A 23,181-nucleotide genomic window follows, 5' to 3' on the forward strand; every position below is an offset into this window, starting at 1 on the left:
AAATTCCCTTTTAGTTAAACCAAAAATATTAAGAAATAAACATTTCTCCAGCCTAAAATCCTTTCCAGACAGACCTGAACTGAAGGAAATCTTATCAGTGTCTAATCAAATTTCTTAGAAAACAATGCTCTCCACTAAAATCCTTGAGTCCCACCCCCTTTCTTTCAGGAGTGTATAAAAGGAGAAGAATGAAAGTGAAAGCCCCAGAAAATGGATTCATGACGGTAATTAAACACACTAAGAAATACCCCGTGCTTAATTAAGTTCTCCTAGACTCAGAAGAGCAACATCTTTCACATCTTTGGGCCTCTCTACAAGTCAGGTAAAGCCTGTGGATCCTTTCTCAAAATAATGATTTTTTTAAAAAAAAATTCATAATTGAAGGAAATGCTAGATTTTAGTTAGAATTAGTAAAAATGAAGATGTCCTTTTTTCCCCCATCCAAATGAATGTGGTCCCTGTAACCAGGTTACAAACTTCTGGATTAGAATAGTAACCAACCTAAGAGCAGTCCATTCTTTCCCCATTTCCTGACTTGATTAAGCAGTGAAGGCAAAAAGTTCAAATGGATCCCCCTCCCCCTAGCCCACACATTGACTTAGAAAACCACAAATTAACATTATCTGTGTTGTATTATATTTTTTTATTAATTTTGTTAAATGTATCCTAATTACATTTTAATCTAATTTAGGCTGCACTTGGGAGTTGCTCCTCAGGAGATCTCTGGAATTCTGGAGAACCCAGACAGGGGTATTCAGAGTGAGATTGAATGGTTTTGGGAGAATGATTCTCCAGAGGCATTTCAGAAAAATTAAAGTAACTAATGTTCTATGTGTTGAAGCAAAATGTGAACCTTGAGTTTTGTAACTGTATTTTATAGCATATGTGAGATTGTCCTTGCTGCAGGACACTCTGGCACACACCTGTAATTAGGAGGCTGAGGCTGGTGACTAGCTTGAGCAAAGTAGAGATCTGAGCTGCACTATGACCAGAATCAATCAGGTGTCCGTACTAAGTCTGGCATCAGTATGGTCAGTCCCCTATAGAGGAGAGGGAACCAGGATACCTAAGGAGGAAAAAACTGGTCCAAGTTGGAATCAGAGCAGGTCAAAACTCCCTATGATCAATAGCTGGACTATGCCTGTAAGTGGCCATTGTATGCCTAGTCTGGGCAAGATAAGGAGACCTAATCTCAAAATAAATAAATAAACAAACAAAAATTCTTTTTATCCAAGATTCCTATAAATGTTACTCCAAAAATGTCCTAGGTTAGAGAGGTGTTTGAGGGCAGGATGAGACTGTCAGTTTGGACATTTCTCTCTATAAACTAGAAATGCTAGAATAAATTAAATTAATTAATAAATTAATTAATTAATGAATTAAATTAATAAAAACTATTTCAGAAATAGTTGTGCCTACAATGCAAAATATAATATTTACATATGTGTGTATCTAGATGTAAATATACATACATGTGCACACACATAAATATAGGTTTGTGTGTGTAGACCCATAAACACAATGTACATATGTGTGTGCATGGGTATGTACACATACGAACATACATGCAGACATACATATAGATACATCCATCCATCCATCCATCTATGGAATCTAGCTATCTGTGTATTCTCTGCACAGCCCAGATGGGTTTTGACAAGGCTACTGTTCCTCCTGAATCAAGGAAGTGAGTCCAGTGTCTTAGGAAGCTGAGGGTTCCCTTTTTCATGTACAAGAACTCTGTGTCTCTGACAGTCTCCCTCTGAGTTGCCAGGAACATGTCAGCATCGGTGGAAAGTAGCAGCAGGGTCCATCGCCGATCCTAACCATCTAGGTCTGTAGAACAGTCAGCAAACACAGCTAGAGGCATAAGGGTAAAGCTGCCCAACTATTTGTAGGATTCACAGATCTAATGCTGGCTGAGACCTCAGAGGCCACCTAGTACAGGGATGGGGAACCTGCAGCCTCGAGGACACACATGCCCTACTCCAACTCTCCCATTTTACAGACTGAAAAACTGAGGCCCAGGGAGGTGAGATGATAGCTCCCCCAAAGTTCTTCAAGTATTAAAGCCCAAAGCCAGCCTTTTTTCCACTATACCTGCTCCCTCTACTTACCTGTCACCTACAACCTGAGTCCTTCTTACCCGACCCCAGGGCAGCAGCAGCAGCAGTCCTAGTACCACTCCCCACCCCACCTTGCCCCAGAATATTAGTTACCATATGTTCAGCGAATGAAAAATAAATTTAAAATAAGCCTAAGCAAAGCCCAAGTGAGAAAACCAATCCTTCACCAAACCATCATGCATTGTGAAGATAATGGAGAAATCAATACGTTCACCACAGATTAAGCTATGCTGTTTTTTCTTGGGGTTGTCAAAATGGGGTTTGTTCAGAGATGCAGTCACAGAAACTGCTTGGGAACCTGCTGTGCTTAAGGGTTGTGTTTCTCCGGGGTTTTAGCACCTCTCTCTCTAGGAACCACATTTAGAGATGCCTCAGTTGCTTCAGGGTAGTTCTTTTGAAGCCTAAAGTCACAAGAATTTGTGCTTCTGGAGCGATCTGTACTTTGCAAAGAGCTCTCCTCCCCACGTGCCTGTGAGTGAAGTGGAGTGGGCTACCAGCAAGGATTTGCCCAACATCTAGTCACTACTAAGTGGTAGAGTGGGAGCAAAAATGGGAGTCTGCAGCCGCCCCTTGCGGTGCTCTATCCCCTGTAACACGCTGTATAGACTCCTTGGTGACTGCAGGAAATGGAACATTGGCTGCATTTTTGGTCTGAGTGTCCCCCTGCGGAGAGGCAGTGTGCTGGAAGGAAAAGAACACGGGACTCCAGAGTCAAAAGATCTGGGCTCTATTCCTCCTCATCTCTGCTCATAATAGCCGTGTGACCTTAGGCAAGTCTCTTGGCTGGAGCAATATTGGATATCAGTTCCCTCACCTGTAAAAGGAGGAGGTTGGATGGAAAGAGACCCTTTCCAGCTCCATCTATGAGATGAGCTCATCGATTCCTATGGTTTTATGATATATGAACCCTAACAATTCAGTCACTCAGATTCAATCTACAATTCAAAAAGTGGAAAGAAAAAGTCTTCTTATTTTCAAATGTTGATTTACCACTCAAATTGTGAATTTCATATGTGGGGGCAGGGCAAGATTATCACTATATCTGTCTGTCTGCCTCACTGTGTATCTATCTATATCATAGGTATGATTGGTTTTTCAGTGCCTGGAATAATAATAATAATTACAATAGTTCACATTAGACTGTGAGCTCCCTATTAGGCTGTGAGATCCTAGAGAACAGAGACTATCATCTTTCTTTGCATCCCCAGCACTTAGCACAGTGCTTGAGATGTAGTAGGCGCTTAAGCGTCAGCAAGGTGGCACAGTGGATAGAATGCTGGGCCTGGAGTCAGAAGGATTTGAGTTCAAATCCAGCCTCATATACTAACTAGCTGTGTGACCCTGGGCAAGTCACTTAAACCCGTTTACTTCAGTTTCCTCATCTATAAAATGAACTGGAGAAGGTAATGGCAAACCCCTCCAGTATCTTTACCAAGAAAACCCCAAAATGGGTCACAAAAAATCAGACATAACTGAACAACAACACAAATGTTTATTGACTGACTGATATTTAGAGAGTGATTTAAAATTACAAAATGTCTGAGAAGGCCCAAGAAAAAGATCTTTCTTTAAAGCAACCTAAAGCCTTTGAGATCATCTAGGCTATGTGTGTTTAACCTTTCATGTGTCATGGACCCATTGGAAGTCTGCTGAAACCTATAGACCTCTTTTTGGAATAATGCACAAAATAAAATTAATCGAGTTCCAAAGAAAACCAATCATGTTGACATATGATTATCAAAATAAATCTACTTTTTTAAAAGATGAGATCATAGACCCAGGTTGAGAACCTTTGATCTAGCCCAACCCCTTCATTTTACAAATGAGGAAACTGAAGCCCAGAGAAGGGAAACCAAGTTGATGTAGCCAGTAAACAATAGAACTGGAATTCATAGCCAGGTCTCCTGTGTTCTCACACAGTATCTCAAGGCAGATCAGCCTCATTGTGTGAAAGGGATAGAAAGATCACTCCAATATCAATGTAGGATGAAAATGTACCATTCACATCTAACTTAAGGTTGTCCTTCTGAAGCTCTTTAGAATCTTCCTAGAGGGGTGCTCCCCTAAATACTTGGCAAGTCAGGGAACACTTTGATCAAATAATAAATATAATAATCATTCCTTGATTGAAACTATGCTCTACTCTCATACTGGAGCATGGCTTCAAAAAACTGTTCAATAATGTTTGGTAAGGTCAATATATAATTCCATCACTGGTCCTACTCACAAAATACGTATGTAGCCGTGGGTAGTGGGGCATCATAATAACCTGTCCTTACTTACCTACCTAATTGACCACTATCTGCTTGCTAAGTATGTATGGGCACTGCTACCATGAAAAAAATGTCATTCAAAAAATGTTATTGGCTGAATCTAGGTAAAAAAATTAAATTATGAGCCTGCCGTTGGGACTTGTTGTCCATTTAGGAGACCTGTTCAGTCTGTTGTTGGGAGCCCTCCAATTCTGCCATTCTGCTTGCGAAACCATTTTCCTCTCTGAGATAACATTTTGTCTGCTCTGGATAGATCTCATATGTACCTGGCTATGTTCATGTTTTTCTCCCCCACAGAATGTGAGCTCCTTGAGGGCAGGGTCTGTTTTTTACCTCTCCCTAGAACTTAGCACAGTGTCTGCCCCATAGTAGGAGCTTAATAAATACTCGTTGACTGATTGAATGATTTCTACCTCTTTGGCCCTTTAAATTAAAAAAAAAATCATTTACTTTATTGCAGCTATAAATAAACTTTATTCGATTTAATGTAATAAAACATTTGCAAATGGAACACAACATTTATCTTACTATAGTTAATCCTTTAAATTATGAATATAATTATGTACAGTCACTCTATGAAGCCTGCAGTTAAGATATTGATACAGCTTCGTCTAGAAGGTAAGCACCCATCTCCTCTTTGTCTGAGATGAAGGTGCTTCTCTGGTTCTGGTAAGAGTCAAAGCCGAAGCAAAGTCATGCACATCTGGTCTGGGGCCTCTATTAGAAAGCCGCAAAGTCCTGGGGTTGCATCATCTCCTGTACTGTGGGGAAAATCCATCTGCTGGTAGGATTCTCCATCCATCACCTGGGCTCAAGGCTTCCTCCTCTCAGGCCTGCTGTCTCAGGATTACTACCATTTTTGTAGCCTGTATTTATTGAACCTCATAGTTTGACAAGTCAGATCAATGACAGGTTCATTTCTGTTCAGCAGCCTGCTCTGATTGTTGACCTTACACAAGATAGAATTGCATCACTCAAGGCACACATTTGCTTTAAGATGCAGGCATCACAGTGAATTAGTCTAATGGCCTTCTCAGGAGCTTTCAGCCAAGGTTCTAGGGCACTCCAGCTCTTCCTCACTGCTTTTTCCATCAAACTCATATCACAAAGTTGGGCACAATTATGCTCAAAGGAAGTAGGTCTTCCCACTGAACATTCAGAAGCATGCAGGGGACAAGCATACCAGCCTTGAAGTGCAATCCCACTGGTCACAAAATGGCATCTACCAGTTATTGGAACACAAAGCATTTCAAGGTTTGGAAAACCCATTCTGTTCTTTCTTCTCTTAGTATCCCCAGCACTTACGTACACAGTAAGTGCTTAATGAATGCTTGTTGACTGACAGATTGCTCCCAGTGTAGCCTTTTCTCCCCCCTTGGATTGCCAAGAACCTTGGGAAATTAATTACCCTAATCTCTCAGCACCCTGAGGAAGAACTGTTAGCAAAGGGAAATCTATAGCCAAGCTTTCTGGCCCTTTCCAGCCTTAGATCCATTCATGAGTCCTACAGGAACAATAAGTAGATCAAGACATAAAGTACTTTTGTGGGAAAGACACAGGGGCCTCTGTAAAAAAGCCAAACTACCTGACAGGGGCTTTAAATAAACAATGCCTTGGGACTAGGTTTGTATTAGCGGACTACAGTAGTTTTGTTTTCTAACACGAGCATGCAACATTTTCAACACTTGACTTACCAGCGTTTGCTCAAAAAATATCTATTTGTTATACAACAAAATACAGCTCTTTTTTTCACCAATGATCCCTGAATTTTCATAATAACATCTTGCCTCAGAAGCATGGGGACAGTGAATTAGGACTTCCTTTCACTTATACATATTTAGACAGATGTGAAGCACTAGAAACTGTGTTTCCATCTTCTATGGAACTCAGTTTTGTCGATGTGCTTATTGCTAAAACATGATCTTGCTGTCATACGCAGACATTGATTTTCATTTGTACACAAGAGCATTGATTTACAAATGGAGAGCAAGCAAGAGAGAGTGAGAGATCATCCCGCTCCAGATCAGCGCATGTCATACAATGGATCATCCATGTTGATGTCACATTTGAATGGTTCCTCCCACAGGAGAAGCTGCGTTTTGAAAGCCAGAAACTTCTTCACCAGGAGTGAGTCACCTCTTTCACCCCTTGTTGATTTCAGGCTCCATCATTCTGCTCTGCATCATGAATCATGACTTTTTTTCCGACTGTAGTCAGAGTTTTGTCTACAAAAAAAAAAAAAATAGGAGACAGGAAAATAATTTAGCAGAACCATAAACCTGATTTTTCATTTTTTGGTAGATGGATTTAATTCCTATGGAATCAAAGCAGTTGACTCAATTGTGGCTTCTAAAGAGGTTAGAAGTGCTTCTAAGAAAAAAAAAGTGTGCCCTTTTTCATCTTCTTCCCGATTTTCGTAAGCTGCCAAGCACTCAGCATATTTATGAAGCAGCCCTGAATAACAATCTAGAAACTCACTTTTGTGATAGATCTGTAGCAAAAAAGAAAAAAAAAAGAACACTTAAAATTGCCTACAAAATGGAATGGTATTTACCTTGTTTGAAAAGAAAAATGATGAATAATAACAAGCCTGGCACATAAAAGAGGCATTGTGGAACAGCAGAAAGAATACAGAATTCAGAGTTTGAGGACCCAATTTTTCAATGTAGTAAAACCTCTCTGCAACTCATAGCACTGTTGATTTAGAGTTGGAAGGGATCTCAGACAAGCTAGTTCATATAAGATATATGGACTATATGAGAAATTTTTTATTTTTATTTTATATTATTTATTTTATATGAGATATATGGACTATATGAGAAAATATTTATATATGAGAAAACTGAGGCTCAGAGGAGTTGTTTCTATATTCTTTCTCAGTCAGTTAACAAGTATTTATTAAGCACCTACTGTATTCCAGGCACTGTGCTAAGTGCTGAGGAGACAAAAAAATAAAGCAGAAGACAACCCTTGGTCTCTAGGAGTTCACAATTTCATGAGGAAGCCAGTTTAGCCTGCTGTTATTTATCTTTGCATTTCCAAAATTAAGAGGCAGTATGACCTAGTGGGTAGAAGTCCAGCTTCAAAGCCAGAAAGATGAGTAGAAGTCCAGCTTTTGAAACATACTGGCTTTGTGACACTGGGCAATTCATTTAGCCTCCAGTGTTCTAAGAATGCACTAATTCATATTGGTAAAGGGAGTTTCCCTACCTGGGAGTTCGCTATACCAATGAAATCACAGGTGTACTCTCTATCCCTGGCTCTAAAACTAACTAGCCCTAGGGCCAACATAGAATAAGTATATAATCAATATTTGCTGAGTTAATGCTAAGTTGAAAGAATGTTTCCAAAAATGCCTTTATTCCTCTACTTTGTCTTTTGTTGTTGCTGTTATTGTTTTTAGAGAGAAAAATGTATCATGAAAGCCTAATTTTCTGGAACGAGGCCACACATCCTACCAATAATTCTACTATAAAATGGCCTCCAAAAAGAGCAGAAAATCTAAGGAAAGCTAAGACTGAAAACAAATATTTATAAATTCGGGATCAGAAGGCATTGGAGCGAGGTTTGAGGACTAGACCTGTGATTAAATTCTTTCTGGATCTTGGAGTCCCTGAGTAACAGCTTAGAAATGGGGTCTGGAAACAGATAACTGCCATAGGTCTTCAGCAGCATGAACAGACTTCTTTCACCTACCTCCAGACCACATTTTTATGAACCAAAATTAAGTGTGTAGGGAATAACTTTTCCTGACTGTTTTATAACCAGAAATGTGACTGCTTTGAAACCTCAGGAATTCGCTGGAATGGAAAAGATGCGCCACATAATCATAGAGTGGCACATAGGAAGTATTACCAGCTCTCTGTGCCCGAGATAATGCCTGCTAAGCTTCTCCAAAATAGAAGGGCCGCATTATTCCTATTCATTCAAATCCGCTATGGAAGCCAAAAGTTGCGGAGGCTTATGTCTTCCTTCCTTTTTTCATTCTCACTTCCTTCCACATAAATTTCATCTTGCATAACCTCAGGATTCATAAGCTCAGAAACACAAGCTTTCAAGACAGAAGGAAATTTGCAAGTTATGAAGTACACCACTTCATTTTACTGATGAGGAAACTGAGGCCAACAGTGGCAAAGTGATTTATCCATGATGGCACAGGTTGTAAGTAAGTGGCAGAGTCACACATCTGAATGAAGTTCCTCTGACTCCAAATACAGTGAGTGCTCATTCCTCTACACCATGATGCCAACTCAGGTCTAGATAATTATGATAACATAAGTGCTGCCCAGCATTCCTCCTTCCAACAGGCCTTCCATACCACTACGAGATTAATCTTCCTAAAATACTCCTCATCATACTACTCTTCAACTCATAACTTTCCAATGGTTTCCTACTACCTACAGAACAAGGTCCAAACTTCTTAGATTTTTCATCATCTGGGCTCCAACCTATCTTTATATCCATGTCTCTTATTGTTCTCCACTAAAAAAAACCCTGTTCCATCCAGGATTTTCTCAAAAACAAACCTTGGCCATGTCCATCTCCATACATGAAAAGGCCATGCTTTTCCCTCTAGCCGGAATTATCATCCCCTCTCCTTTCTGTCTATCCAAATGCCACCCATTCTTCAAAGCCCAGCTCAAGCCACACCTCCTCTGTGAAGCCTTTAACTATCTCTCTCTCTCTTTCTCGTGAATTCTTATTGCACTTACTATCTATCCTACCATCTAGCACTTTTTTTGTCTTTTACTGTCTTTTTAGCATGATTTAAATGTTCTTCTGAGTGTCTCATATAGACAAAGAGATTGCAAACTTCTGGAAGGCACAGAGTATGCCTTAGACTTCTTTTTTTATCTTCTGCAGTGTCTAAAACAATGACAAGCACATAAAAGGTACTCCACAAATATTGCTTGAACGAATGATTTTTTTTCTCAACGAGGCCAACCTTACAAATTGCATATATATGCATATATATATACACATATATATATATACATATATACACAGAGAGAGAGAGAGAGAGAGAGAGAGAGAGAGAGAGATTATCCAGAGCTGCTACTCTTTCATCTTCCATGACCACACATTTTTCAAAGATGATAGATATTTTAGGTCAATCATCCCAAAATTACTTTCAATAACATGAAATATAAGATGTAAAGAAAGGGGAATCAGAAGAATATGTATCAAAAACCCAACAAGTTTAAATTAAAGAATTAATTAACTAAGGAATTAAATTAAGCTTTAAATTAAAGGATGACCTACGTGATCCCTTATAACCCTAAAATTCTCTTATTTTCTCAGTCTTGCCAAGTCAAAAAGACAAATGTTGGTGGACTTCTTTAATTTGTTATCCTATCTATGAGTTTTATAAACTTAAAATCCTGTTAATTTTATGTTTAGGAAAAATATCAAGATTTGAGAAGAGTCCCAACCTTTGGCAAGCAAGAATTATTAAATATCTTCAATGACACTTAAAAGTGATTACCAAGTACTTTGAAAATATAAGTTGCAAATTAATGCAATTGAATTTGCTTCAAATGGTGCCTGCCCACACACAATACAATGCAGGGAGAATATTGCTCACATTACAGCTTAATGCTGTTGCTCCTTAAAGTGAATACATTCCCAAAAGACAAATGTATCCAAGAATATTATGTTATTGAGTACAAAGTGTCTTCTCCTCATCCCACTTCCAATTCATTTCATGTATTCTCCTAACACCAAATAACAATGAAAAGGTAGTAAATGGGTAGAGGAATGTGTTGGACACCATGAGAAGCCATTGCAGAGTTTGATATGAAAAGTCATTTCCAGACTACAGTGATAAGGTGATTTGCAATGCAGAAACATGTATGCCAGTCACAACGACCCAAGAGTCAGCTCAGTATAGAAACTCCTGAAATCAGTAAGGGTACAAAATGAACAGGGAGTGCCTAATGTCTGGTCACATTTTTAAGAAATGCCTCAGAGGGTTTGCTTCTCAGGACTGCTAAGGTCTAAGAGTCCCCCAAAAGATATAATAAAGCCTAAGAGTCTTTCTTCCTGGAATCATAAATAACTAAGTTCAAACCAGGCTTAAGGTACTTACCACTGGGGTGACCCTGGGCAAATCACTTAACTCTTATTTGTCTCAGGTTCCTCATCTGTAAAATGAGGATTAATAATAGCATCTACTTTGCAGAGTTGTTGGAATGATCAAATAAGATAATATTTGGAAAGTGAAGTGCCTGGCACATAGTAGGTGCTATGTAAGTTCATATGCCCTTCCCTCCCTTGACCCCCAAGATAGTGCCAGAGTTCAGAGTCAGTCCCTGAGTTTGTGGCAGATATAACAACCCCATACCTAATTAATCCCCCCCCTTTTTAATTTACATATAGCACTTTGGACCTCTACTTTATAGAGGTAATATAATTTGTAATATAGTTGTTTGTGTATGACTTATCTTCCTTGCTAGATTATCAAGGACTACATCTTAAACTTTTGGGTATCCCTCCCTCCCTAAGCACTGTGCTTGTACACAGCACATGATCACCATATGTCTGTAGTACTGAATTTGTTGAACAGGCATTCGTAAGAACCAAGTTTCCCTTTATGGAGATTGGCTTCCTCAAACCCCAGAAGAATCTAGATTAGGAAAATGTAAAGCCATTTCACTGAATACAAGCTAGACCAAAAGAGGTGTTAATACAGAGGCTCCCAAAGTGGACGATACTGCCCCCGGGAAGTAGGGGAGGGTGCTGGAACAATCCAGGGGAGTGGCAATAGCTTCTCGTACAATTAGTAGGCATTGAATAAAAATAAGGGGGCAGTAGACACATAAGGAAAGAAAAGAAGGTAAGAAAATTATGAAAAACCATTGGTACATGTTTCATCTGTTGTGTAACAGTTAAAGTCATAATGATTACATTATTTTCCAAATAAACACACAAAAGGCAAGTTATAACATATCAGTGGTCAAGTCTGCTGACAAGTCTTAGCAAGCAAGTATTGGCAGGTGAACATGTTGTGCATTGTCGGGAAGACCAGCATGCATCAGCAGGAATATATGTGAGTAATGACTTGTTTACAATCCTATACTATGTGGTTACATGATGCTACATTGTGTCATCAAAATTTCAATGCAGGAAAAACCCCACAAATTTACAATAAATTCTTAAATTAAAGATGTCATGTTTTTAAATTCATATATTTTCTTGAAATGATACAAATTTCAAAAAAATTAAAAGGTTAAAGGAAATAGATTTCCAGAAGGGTGCTGAGTAATTTTTTTTTTGAAAAGGGGGTGGTAGGCCAAATAAGTTTGAGAGCTTCTGTGTTAATGTTTAACAAAATGGTGCAGTATTGGTATTAGCCTAGATTCCCTTTGGCATGTCAGCATGAAAATTCCCTTTAATTGGTGTCCAAGATTCTGGGATTGTATGGGCTCCTTGACCTTCATCAGAACCACCACCAACGGCTACCTTTATTAGCATTTGAGCCAGAGTAAAAGATGAGAATTGGAATCTGTATTCTTTCCTACAATGAGAAAAGTGTACCATTATTAGAACTTGAGAGCAGAGTCCAAAATATTAATTGATAAATTTATAGTTCAAAATGTGAATTGATATATTTATGATATCCATAACTATTAATACAAAAATTATAAACATAAATATTTATATATTTATCAATTGACATCTTGTAACTTACTCAGTGCAAGAATTTCAACTACTATATTCCTGACAGGTTATTACCTGTTAAAACATTACAGTCCCTACCTAGCAAGTCAGCCTGATCCATTTTTTTTAGCAGCTATAATACTTACAAAATGTTTCTTTATATGTGGAGATGAAAATATCATATTTTATATAATATTTTCATTGCCACCTTCATTTTTTTCTTTTTATATTTGACTTTTCAATTGTAAACATCACTGTCATTTCCCAATTGCTCACCAACTCCCCCCTCCTCACTGAATCTGCCTTGTAATAAATAAGTAAAGTCAAAAGAAAAAAAACAGCCCATTGGCCGCGTCTGGAAATGGATGCCTTATTCTACTTTATAGTTCCCTAGTTTCCAACTTTCTGCCTAGAGGCTATGTTACATTTTTTTCTTGAGTAATAAAGTAGCATGAGGGGGTGACGGGAGGACGAAGAGGATAAAGGGCCAAAAGCTTACTTCCTCGTTTTGCCCAAGCTTAGCCCTGCCTACCATATCTCCCTGAGAGGGATAATACCAGAGCATTATCCACTTTGCTGCCAACTATGGCAAAGAAGGTTCAGAGAAGCCCCTAGTTCTGCTGCTACAGAATCACAGGGTTCTAAGACCTATGCAAACAAGGGAGGGGCCCTATGGTGTGGCTCTTTCCCCCCGGGCTCGGAAGCTTCCTGGGGTGACTCTAAAGTTATGTCCCTTCATGGTACACCTAGTCATTAGCCTGCCACTGGGGTGAGGAAGGAATAAAGGAAGGGGAGGTAACAAAGAAATGAGGCAGTAAGCTCTAGGTCAATGCTCTAAGCACCCTGCTTTCCATTCCACCAAGATTGCTTGTTTTTTCTCTGGGAAAATTGCTGCTGTATCCTTTGGAGCTCCAAGAAAGAGGGCAAGGATAATCCTGAAATACTGCTTAGGAAGAAAAGGGCAGGGAAAAAAAAAAAAGGCAAACAGAAGAGGGCTAAAGAAGAAAAAGAAGCGGTAAGGACTTGCGTGCTTAACCTGATACATTTTCAGATGCAGAGATGCAAGTTCCCATGATGCAGTCTGTCCTGAATGTTTGATTCTGGGCATGTTCTCTGACCAGTTTGGTAAAATCTCATTAATTTGCTTTCCACTAATTGGAAATTAGTGGTGCTCCAGATGTAGGGCTAGGCTGAAGATTACCTTTGTGCTATGAAAGATTTACTAAGCAGAATAACCATGTAAGCAAGATTGCATAAGGAAATGCTAACCTTCTTAAGGAAATTCTTTTGGGTACATTTTAAGCACAGATCTGCATATTTTTCCTCCTCCTCCATTTTCATTTTCATCTCAGCTACTCACTACCTGTGGTATCACTAAAAGAGCTCTGAATTTGAAGAGTGAGAAGATATGAATTTGAATCCCAAATCTAACATTGATAACAAGACCCAAGCAGATCAATTCACTTCTTTAAGATTCAATTTTCCTATCTGTAAACTAGGGAAAATAAGATTACCAGCACTAACTTCTCAAGGATGTGAACTTACAAGGAAAGCCCACTATAAGTCTTGGAGCATCCTGTCAATGTGAGCCTCTGCCTAGGTCATTTCCTACTGCAGTTATTCCAACCCTCGCTACTGTATTCAGACTCTAATCCTGCTCTCCCCTTTCAACAAAGTTCTATGGCTTTATCTGCTCCTGCCATGCACAAAGCAATAATGTTGAATGGCTCATCCACCCCCATCTTCATTTCCTCATATCTCTATTTATATATGTAGAAGGCAGCATGATGTCGTGGAAACAATCAAGGCACTACTCTTGGATCTTCCAGTAATTAACTATGTGAAGTTGGACAAGTCTTTTTAACTCTCTTGGTCTCAGTCTACTCATCTGTAAAAATGAAAGAGTTGGGCCAGATTATTGCTAAGATCTTTTCCAGTTCTAACAGCTTATAATTACATTCTTTATCTTCTTTATCTTCTTTTCCCTTCTTGTCATTCTCAGAAGAAGTCATCCACACAATTTAAAGGCATTTTCTCCACCCAGCTTCTTGGCCCAAGTCCTTCTGACATTATGGAGAGGGGAGGGGGCAGAGAAGGGAAATTATTTCATTATTTTCCCCCTTCTCAAATATCTTCAATCTCTCTGACATCAGTGGCCCCGTAGCTTCTGCTTTCAAACATACTCAGGCCTTCCCAATCTTGGGGAAAAAAAAAACAAACAAACCATTTCAATGATCCTCCTGAACTTTCTAGTCACTTACAGAAGCATTTTTCTTCCACATACTGTCTTCTCTATCTCCTATTCCCTACCAAACTTCTTAAACTAGTGAACCATATTTGAAGCTTCAGTTCCCTCACCACTCATTCCCTCTACCTTGTTACTCTAAAGTTCCTACCACAAGCCAGGTATTATAGAGCTGGAAGAAACTTCAGGTCATCAAGCTCAATGCCCTCATTTTACCAAGGAAGAAACTGAGGCCCAGTAAGGTTAACTTGTGCCTTGCACACAGTCAGTGCTTAGTAAGTGCTTGCAGATTGTCCAAGGTCATACAGATAAAAAGTGGCAGAGGCGGGAGGAGAACTCCATCCTCTGACTCCAATGCAACGTTCTTTCCATTGTCCTATTCTGCTCCTCTACTACTGACCACCTTCTCCTTGAAACTGTCATCTGTATGTTTACATGACACCAAAGACTCCTTGTCTGCTTTTCTTTTGATTTCTCAGATTTTTCCTTTTTAACTCCCATACTATAGGCATCCCCTACAGCTCAGTCTTTAGACCTCTGCTCTCTCAAGTCCTTGAGGTATCATCCTCTATCATACCTTCTACTTTCACCTCTAGCCTCATGACTCTCAATTCTGCTTTTTTCAGCTCAAATTCCAAACCCATATTTCCAAATGTCTGGGGCAGCTAGGTGGTCCAGTGGATGGAGGGCTGGACCTGGAGTAAGGAAGATCTGAGTTCAAATCCAGCCTCAGACACTTGCTGGGCAAGTCACTTAACCCCTATTTGCCTCAGTTCCTCATCTGTAAAATGGGAACATACTGGAGAAGGAAATGACAAATCACTTCAACATCTTTGCCAAGAAAACCCCAAGTAGGGTCACGAAGAGTCAGTCATGACTCAACAACAACAAGAACATTTCCAAATCCCTGATGGACATTTCCACACAGATGACTTCATTATCAACGTGTCTAAAATGGAAGTCATTACCTTCTTCCCTAAACCAGCTTTCCTTTCCACTTTCCTCACATCCACTGGTGGTATTGCCATTCTTCTAGAATCAAAATCTTGGAGTTACTTTCTATTCCTCTTTTTCTCCATGTTTCTCTACCAGTCACCAAGTCCTATCATTTCTCCTTCACAGTCTCTCTTATTCACCACTTTTCAAGCCATTTCTCCAGCTACCACCCTAGAATAGACCTCTCTCCCCCATCTAGGAATATGACAGGTCTCCTAATCTTGAGTCTCTGCTCCTCAAACAATCCTCTACTTCTAGGTTAATCATCTGGGAAAAAAAATGTCCATCATAATCCCCTCTCAGAATCCTACAATGACCAAATCCCTCAGTCTACCCTTTAAAAGTCTCCATAATCTGGCTCCACCTTAAATCCTGCTTTTCCTCAATACAAACCTTTTCCACAAGAGCCAGTACTAGTTACTTAATATTTACCACCAACCTACACACCACATTAATCATTGCTTCCATGCTTTTGCAAATGCTATTCATGTTTGCTAAAATACTCTGTTCTATCAAACTTCTACCTGTCCTTTCAGATTCAGCAAAAGTACCACTTCTACCAAGAAGCCTTCCCTGACTCCTCCAACTAATGGTGATCTTCACCTCTAAATCCTGATCCATTTCACCTCTAGCACACAACTAACTTTATTATATGTTGTCTCCTTCCCTAACTGTCTATCTGATGTTCTCCCAACTAGAGAATGAGTTCCTTATCACCAAGGATCATCTTTATTTCTGGTCTATCTCTACGTGGTTAGTAAATGCTCAATACCTGCTGACTGATTGCAAGAGTTAATAAGCATTTACAAATTATTCTCCTCTATTTTTAAATTCTGCTGCTGAAAAATGTCTGCTCCTCTTGTCAGCTTGGTTGGAGTTATTATATGCCATTGAAAGAGTAAAAATTGTATTTCTTCTAAAATATTCCATGAGTCAGACTTTTTACTGCTATAATTCACTTGAATTAGTAGAGCTTTATACTCAGTACTTAACCTCATCCTTCATTTTTGATACAGCATTCAAAGTACATGTTAACCTACATTTTTGGACATAGTCAAAGAAGAAATTTATTTTTGCTTGACTATATATATATATATATATATACCTATATATGTATACATATATATGTATATACACATTATGTAAATTTGATTTTTTGTTGTTTTTTTTCAGTAGGGGTGGGAGAAAGATAATCTTTTGCTAACTGAAAATGATACATTATATACACATGTGTATATACATACACACACATATATATGTGTATATACACACATGTACATGTCTGTGTGTGTGTGTGTATGGTTTTGGAGGAATTGGGGTTAAATGACTTACCCAGGGTCACACAACTAGTAAGTGTCTGAGACCAGATTTGAACTCTGGTCCTCCTTACATTAGGGGCAGTGCCCTATCCACTGTACCACCTAGCTACCCCAGCATACATACATTTTTTTAAAGTACATATTAACTACCTTCAGTTATAAAAATGGCATAAGGGGCTGGGGAGGGGTGAGGTCCTAGCAATAGGGGGCTTATAAATAATTCACTTTCTGGCTTATAGTCCTCGGAGGCCACATACACAAAGATTGACCCAAAGACACTTAAAGAAACCCTGTATTTCCCTACCTCATGGAAAATTTGGGCTGATACAGATATGGTCCTCGAATATAGAACGTTGTAAACAGAGGGGAGTGACAACTAAAGCCTGAAGCACCATCTCTTGGTCACAGGGTGATAAGGGGAAACATTCATTAAAATTCCTTGTCTTATTCATGTGGGTGGCAACTTTCCTCTTTGGTTTATCAGCTCTGCAAGCTATTAGAAAATTAAACTGCTACCTTTCATAAAGCATGGTATCATAGAGCAACAGACTAGAATGAGTATTAGAGATTGTCTAGCCCATCTCTCATTTTTCAGATTAGGAAACTGAGACCCAGAAAGTTTAGGTGACTTATCCCAGGTGAGAGTTAGGGTTAGGTTAAGTTGCAGAATCAAGATTTGAATCCAAGTCCAGCACTCCTTTCACACTGCTTCAGAAATTTATCCAATTTCTTTAGTCTAACTTGGCCTTTGAAGATACATTGAAATTTGAACATGATAGGGGCAGGGATGGGGATGGCAGATGAGATCTGAAACACTTAGAAGATAATAAAAGGGCATGAAGGATGTCAACAACGACAAATGACCTTACAGCACAAATTCAGGTCTCTCGGCCAGCTTCAGAGCTTCGTGCATCCCTGCAGCTGAAAGTTTCCGGTTGATATTCCTGTATCGGCACTGCAGCAGGTTGCGATAGGTGGTCCTCAGGTCTCGATTGAAGAAGGCATATATAAAAGGGTTAATGAGGGAGTTTGCATAGCCTAGCCACAGGAATGTTCTCTCCATCCACAAGGGGATGCAGCTACAGGAAGTCCCACAGATAAATGGTCTTGCTGTCGAGAGGATGAAAAACGGTAGCCAACATATAGTAAAGGCCCCGACAATAATCCCAAGGGTGGTGGCTGCTTTCTGCTCCCTTTTAAAGATGGAGATGTTTTTCCTCTCCTGTTTAAGGAGTCTGGAAAAATTGGCACACTCTTCGGGATCCTTGTGGAGCTTCACCATGCCATTGACTGAAATGACACCTTCGTTGTTTTCTTCAACCCGGGGAAACCCGGTAAATTTATGTTTAGCAGCACTTCTCTTGGCAGCCTTGTAAATCTGGTAGTACATGAAAAGCATCACAGACATGGGGATGTAAAATGCAACTGCAGTGGAATAAATTGTGTAGCCAAAATCCTGGCTGATTAAGCAAACTTTATCGTCATTAACATTCTGAGCCCAGCCAAAGAGAGGAGGTAAAGTGATCGAAGCAGAGAGAAGCCACACGGAAAGGATCATTTTGGCCATACATTTGCCATTCTGTCTCACCGGATATGTCAGGGGTCTTGTTATCCCTAGATACCTGGAAAAAAAAAATGCAAAGTTACTGTGTGAATGAATGGGTGCAGAAAGGAGAAATAAACATTATCCATTTCACATTATCTGTAAGACTCATACTCAACCAAACCAAATCCATTGGGCTCAAGGGTTTTCCCTTCATGCAGTATATGGGTCAGTCATGCTCTACAGTATCATTGTTATTGTCATTCGGTTGTTTTCAGTTGTGTACAACTCGTTGTGACTCCATTTGGAATTTTCTTGGCAGAGATAATGGAGCAGTTTGCCATTTCCTTCTCCAGCCCATTTTACAGATAAGAAAACCAAGGTAAATAGGATTGAGTGACTTGCCCAGAGTCACACAGCTAGTAAGTGTCTGAGGCCAGATTTGAACTCAGGATGATGAGTCTTTCTGACTCTAGGTCTGGCACTCTATCCACTGTGCCACCTAGTCTCTAAAAACACAGTAGAGTCTAATATAATTCTCTTTAAAACCTTAGTTTATATTGAATACATATGTTCTCTATATAGTTCTACGGTTCATATAGAGAGGTCTCTAGAGTTGATCTATGTGCACCAAGGTTTTCAAGATGATCATATTAAACCTTCACTTATTTCTTCAGTAGTTATATTGTCAGCTGCAGTGAATTCATTTTAACATCTTCATCTTTGGGGGTGAGATGAAAGCAATTTTGTTATCAGACCATATCAAACTTTCAAAACAGGAAAGAATAATAACTTGGAATTTCAGAAGATTCAGATCACAATGCTTAAGTCACACATGACAGTATATGTCAAATGGAACCTCTGAGGGTTACCCTAAGTTCTGAGGCTACCAATACAAAGGACACATCTCCAAAAATCTACTTTAAAAAAAAATCTTTATCAACTCTAACTGGATACTAAGTAAAATTTTAAAAAAAACTGCCGTCTCTGTCCTTAGGGATTTTATAGATTGCTAAAATAAAATAAAATAAACCTTCAGAAAATAAAAATGAATAAATATATACAATAATTCACCTTTGCCCAATTCAATTCCTTTATAGGTGTCTGGGTTTTGTTTTTTTTTTTTCCATCTTCCCTTGTATTAGTATTAGACATGGTAAGCTCCAATAATGCCACAACTGGTTTGAGAGTTGATTTGTTATTATGCTTCATTTCAAAATAAGGCAGAAGGAAAGCAGAGATAGTCCCCAACTTACAAACAGGTTAAATTCCCAAAGTTCACTTGTAAGATCTTATTTGGAACCTGGAACGTATTTTTCCCTAGAAACAATGGTATAAAAAGTGTCCCAGGTCAGCAGGGATTCTTAAACCATTTTTGTGTCATGAACCCCTTTAGAGCTATGATAAAGCTTGGATACCCCTTCTCAGAATAATGCTTATAAATACATAAAACAAAATACATGAAATACCAAAGAAAACCAATTCTATTGAAATACAGTTATAAGAATTTTTAAAAAGTAAGTTCCCAAACCCCAGGTTAAGAATCCCCAATTTAAACCCTAACATAGCTGAAATAACACACGTTTTCCATCACCCTCCCTGCCCCACACACAATAGGAGAAAATTTACTGTTGCAATACTAGTAAACAAAAGAGAAAACCAATAAAATTGCATAAATATTTTCATTTATCTTGAAATCTGTTACTCCAGGAAAATAAGATTTCATTAAATCCAATTAAAGGAGGATGAGGAGGTAGATGGAAGCTTACTTAAGTGGCAGTTCTGAAGGAGCCTTCTAGAAGCTTTCAAGGATGATGGCCCTGGTTCTGTTATATCTAATTTCAATTGAAAACTTATGACTTCCCTTTTCTTTGATACAGATGCATCACTAGATCTCTTTTCAAGCTTGCCAGCTATAGTTTGTGTCATTCTTGGCTCCTGAATGGAACAGGGGAAAGAACTGAAAAGGCAGAAAGATTTTCCTGAGGTAACAATGAAGACCGAGAAATAGAGGGGAAGGCAGAAGTTGGTTCCAGAGGATGGGTGTGCATGTGTGAAAAGAGATTACTGGAGGTGGAATTAACATGAGTTACGAGAGGTACAAGGCAGGGGAAAAAGAGAGTGTGCCTAACGCAAGAGCTCTCTGTGAGAAAGTAAAAACGGTGATGAAGATACAACAATCACTTCCCTGCACCAACCTCCAAACAATGCTATCAGCTCCCCAGGACAATTTGGTTGGTGGATCAGCACAAGCACTGAGAAGGAAAAGGAATCCACAGTCAGTTTTGTACCTTCCCAGAACTGAGTTCAAATGTGAGGACTTTAAATGGTTTCTTCTCTCTTTGGTTCTCTTGCCTAAACCCAGTTAAAAAAAAAAAAAGCTGAGGATATCTGAAGTTGTTAGATCTAGATGTTTAGTAGTTCCCTATGCTATAGACCCAGGTCACCCATAGTATTTAAATGATAATAGAGTTAATCAAAATGGAAATGAATATAATTAAAAAAAAATCCAGCAAAGTATATCAGCATACATTTCCAAAAACATACAAATTCACCCCCCTTCATTCCCAGGGTAGCTTGAGAAACAAGTTCTTCCAAGACTCACAGATCAGAAAGATGGAAGGCAGAGGGGGTGGGGGTTGGGGGTTGAAATCTCCAGTGAGACAGCCTTGATATTATTGATTGAAAACTGATCCTACTAGTATTTGCTACCCATCTCTCAGATTCTTAAGTCTCATATGGTTCCCAACTAAATTGGAATCAGACACTATTCATCCTCCTAGTCCTGGTCACCTCCATGCTGCCCCAAGTCTTTCCCTCCTCCTGGTCACAATTCTCAGAAGAGATCACCATTCTTCCTCTTCTTCTCAAGAAGTCTTCTACCAATGTAATCAACTTGCACCATTGATCAGTGGAACAGATTAAGTACCTAAGAGCCAGAAGCAATGTACATGATATTCAACAAATCCAAGGACAAGAACTATTTGGTGGAGAAGGGGGCAGCGGGGGGCTTACAATTTGACAAAACTCCTAGAAATTAATTAGCAAAGTAGCCTGGTAGAAATCAAATTTAGATTAATATTTCACATAGATACCATAACAAATTCCAAATGGATATACAACTTAAATATAAAATGTCATATCAATAAACAAAATAGATGAGGAGATACCCTTCACTACATTTCCATATCAAATGATAGTGGTGATAATGGATAATCTTTCTTTATTCCTGATCTTACTAGAAAGACCTCTAGTATTTCTCCATTAAAGATAAAGCTATAATTATCATTAAGATAGCTAATCATGCTTTATTCACATAATAGATTTAGATCCTACTTTGAGAGACTTTATATTGGGAAAAGTGTAACACCAGAATGACATTTCTTTTATTCCCTTGATGGAATTTACTAAGGTAGAATAAGTTATACTTTAAAAAATGAAGATAATGCTATATCTTGGTTTTAGATAGACATTTTTACCACTTACAAAATAGGCTTCATTTATTTCTATATCTTAAATTTTTTACATAAATAGATGCTGTATTTTATCAAGTTTTTTAATCTACATCTGTTGATATAATTTTGTGATTTTTAAAATTTTTGTTATTAATACAGTCTATTATATTTATCATTTTCTTGAAATTGAACCAAACCTATGTTCCCAGTATAACTCGAACCTAACATATACCACATACTATACAACTTAATATCTACTATATACTAATCACATATAACCAATTTAAACATGTAGTTGTTGCATCTTTGCTCATTTTTAATTCAATTGTTGCATGAATATTGATAAAGATATCGGTCAATAGTTTCCGTCTTTTCTCTATCTCCCCCTGGTTTAAATATCAAGACCATATTTTCTTTATAGAAGTTTAGTAGGGTGTCTTCTTTCTCTATTTTTAAAAGCAATGATGCAATTTCAGAGGTAATTGTTCTTTCAATTTTGGCAAGATTCACTTGTAAATCCATCTGGTCTTAGTCTTACTGAGTTTACTTTAGTTCATTTTTTTTTTCCTGAGACTGAGCTATTTAAATTCTCCATTTTTTTGTTTTACAATTTTGAGTGTTTAATATTTTTGTAAATAATTATTCATAACATTTGTTATCAACTCTTGGCACGTTCAACAAAATAGTTTCATATAATTTCCATGATTTCTTCTTCATATGTCATAAATTTTCATTTTATTTTTGAGTATGGTAATTTGGTTTTCCTTTCTTTTTATCAGATTGCTTAAGGTTTATCTATTTTATTAGTTTTTTTATGTTCTTGATTTATTTATCACTTCAATTTTTTTGCTTCATTTTTGTTTCTCTCTAATTTGATTTTCAGAATTTCTATTTTTGTGTGTAGTTGTAGATTTTTTTACTTGTTTTCTTATTCTTTTTTGCCCAATTCAATGCTCTGTTCTTTATCTCTAGAAAGCATTTGATAAGAATAGACATTTTTTCCCTAATAACTGCTTTGACTGCATCCCAAAAGTTTTAGTGTGTTTCATCATTAATAGTTTCTTCAATAAAATTATGTTACTTCTATAATTTGTTCTTTGACTTACAGTATCCTTTAGAATTATATTATTTAGCCTCTCTTTAAATTTGGATTTTTTGTTCAATTCCCATTATTGATTAAAATTTCTATTTCATTGCCTTTTAGTCAATAAAGAATATGTTTAATATTTCTACTCTACTACATTTAATGGGGCGTTTATGCCCTAACACATATTCAGTTTTTAACAGTAATGTGCATAGATGAGAAATATGAATATTCTTTGATTCCAATTCATTATTCACCAGAGATCTTGCACATCTAGCTTTTCTAAAATTCTATTCAATGTCTTAACTTCTCTCTTCATTTATCTTCTCAGTTACATTTATTTAGGTCTGTAAGGTGCTCATAGAAGTTCCCAACTATTTGAGTTTTCTGTCAATTTCTCACAGTAATTTAATTGGTTTTTCCATTCAGTACTTAGAAGCTATGTATGCCATTTGGAGCCTATATGTTAAGGATGATTTTA

General features: G+C 38.1%; 1 protein-coding gene across 2 annotated transcripts in view; it reads right to left on the reverse strand.

The window, feature by feature from the left end:
• Positions 1-4,861: 4,861 nt before the first annotated feature.
• HTR7 (5-hydroxytryptamine receptor 7) overlaps positions 4,862-23,181 on the reverse strand; it is an 85,235-nt gene continuing 66,915 nt past the window's right edge. Inside the window, exons 2-3 of one of the 2 annotated variants that reach the window (XM_027839820.1) lie at positions 17,488-18,240; positions 4,862-6,624 (exon numbers count right to left, since the gene is read on the reverse strand). In XM_027839820.1, the coding sequence (XP_027695621.1) occupies positions 6,582-6,624; positions 17,488-18,240 (796 nt within the window). In that variant the 3' untranslated portion in view covers positions 4,862-6,581. Of the gene's footprint in view, positions 6,625-17,482; positions 18,241-23,181 lie in introns of both variants that reach the window. The other variant, XM_027839821.1, reaches the window with a different exon arrangement.

The sequence above is a fragment of the Vombatus ursinus genome, unplaced genomic scaffold (genome assembly GCF_900497805.2).
Source record: "Vombatus ursinus unplaced genomic scaffold, bare-nosed wombat genome assembly UNPS02014833.1, whole genome shotgun sequence".
NCBI classification, from domain to species: Eukaryota; Metazoa; Chordata; class Mammalia; order Diprotodontia; family Vombatidae; genus Vombatus; species Vombatus ursinus.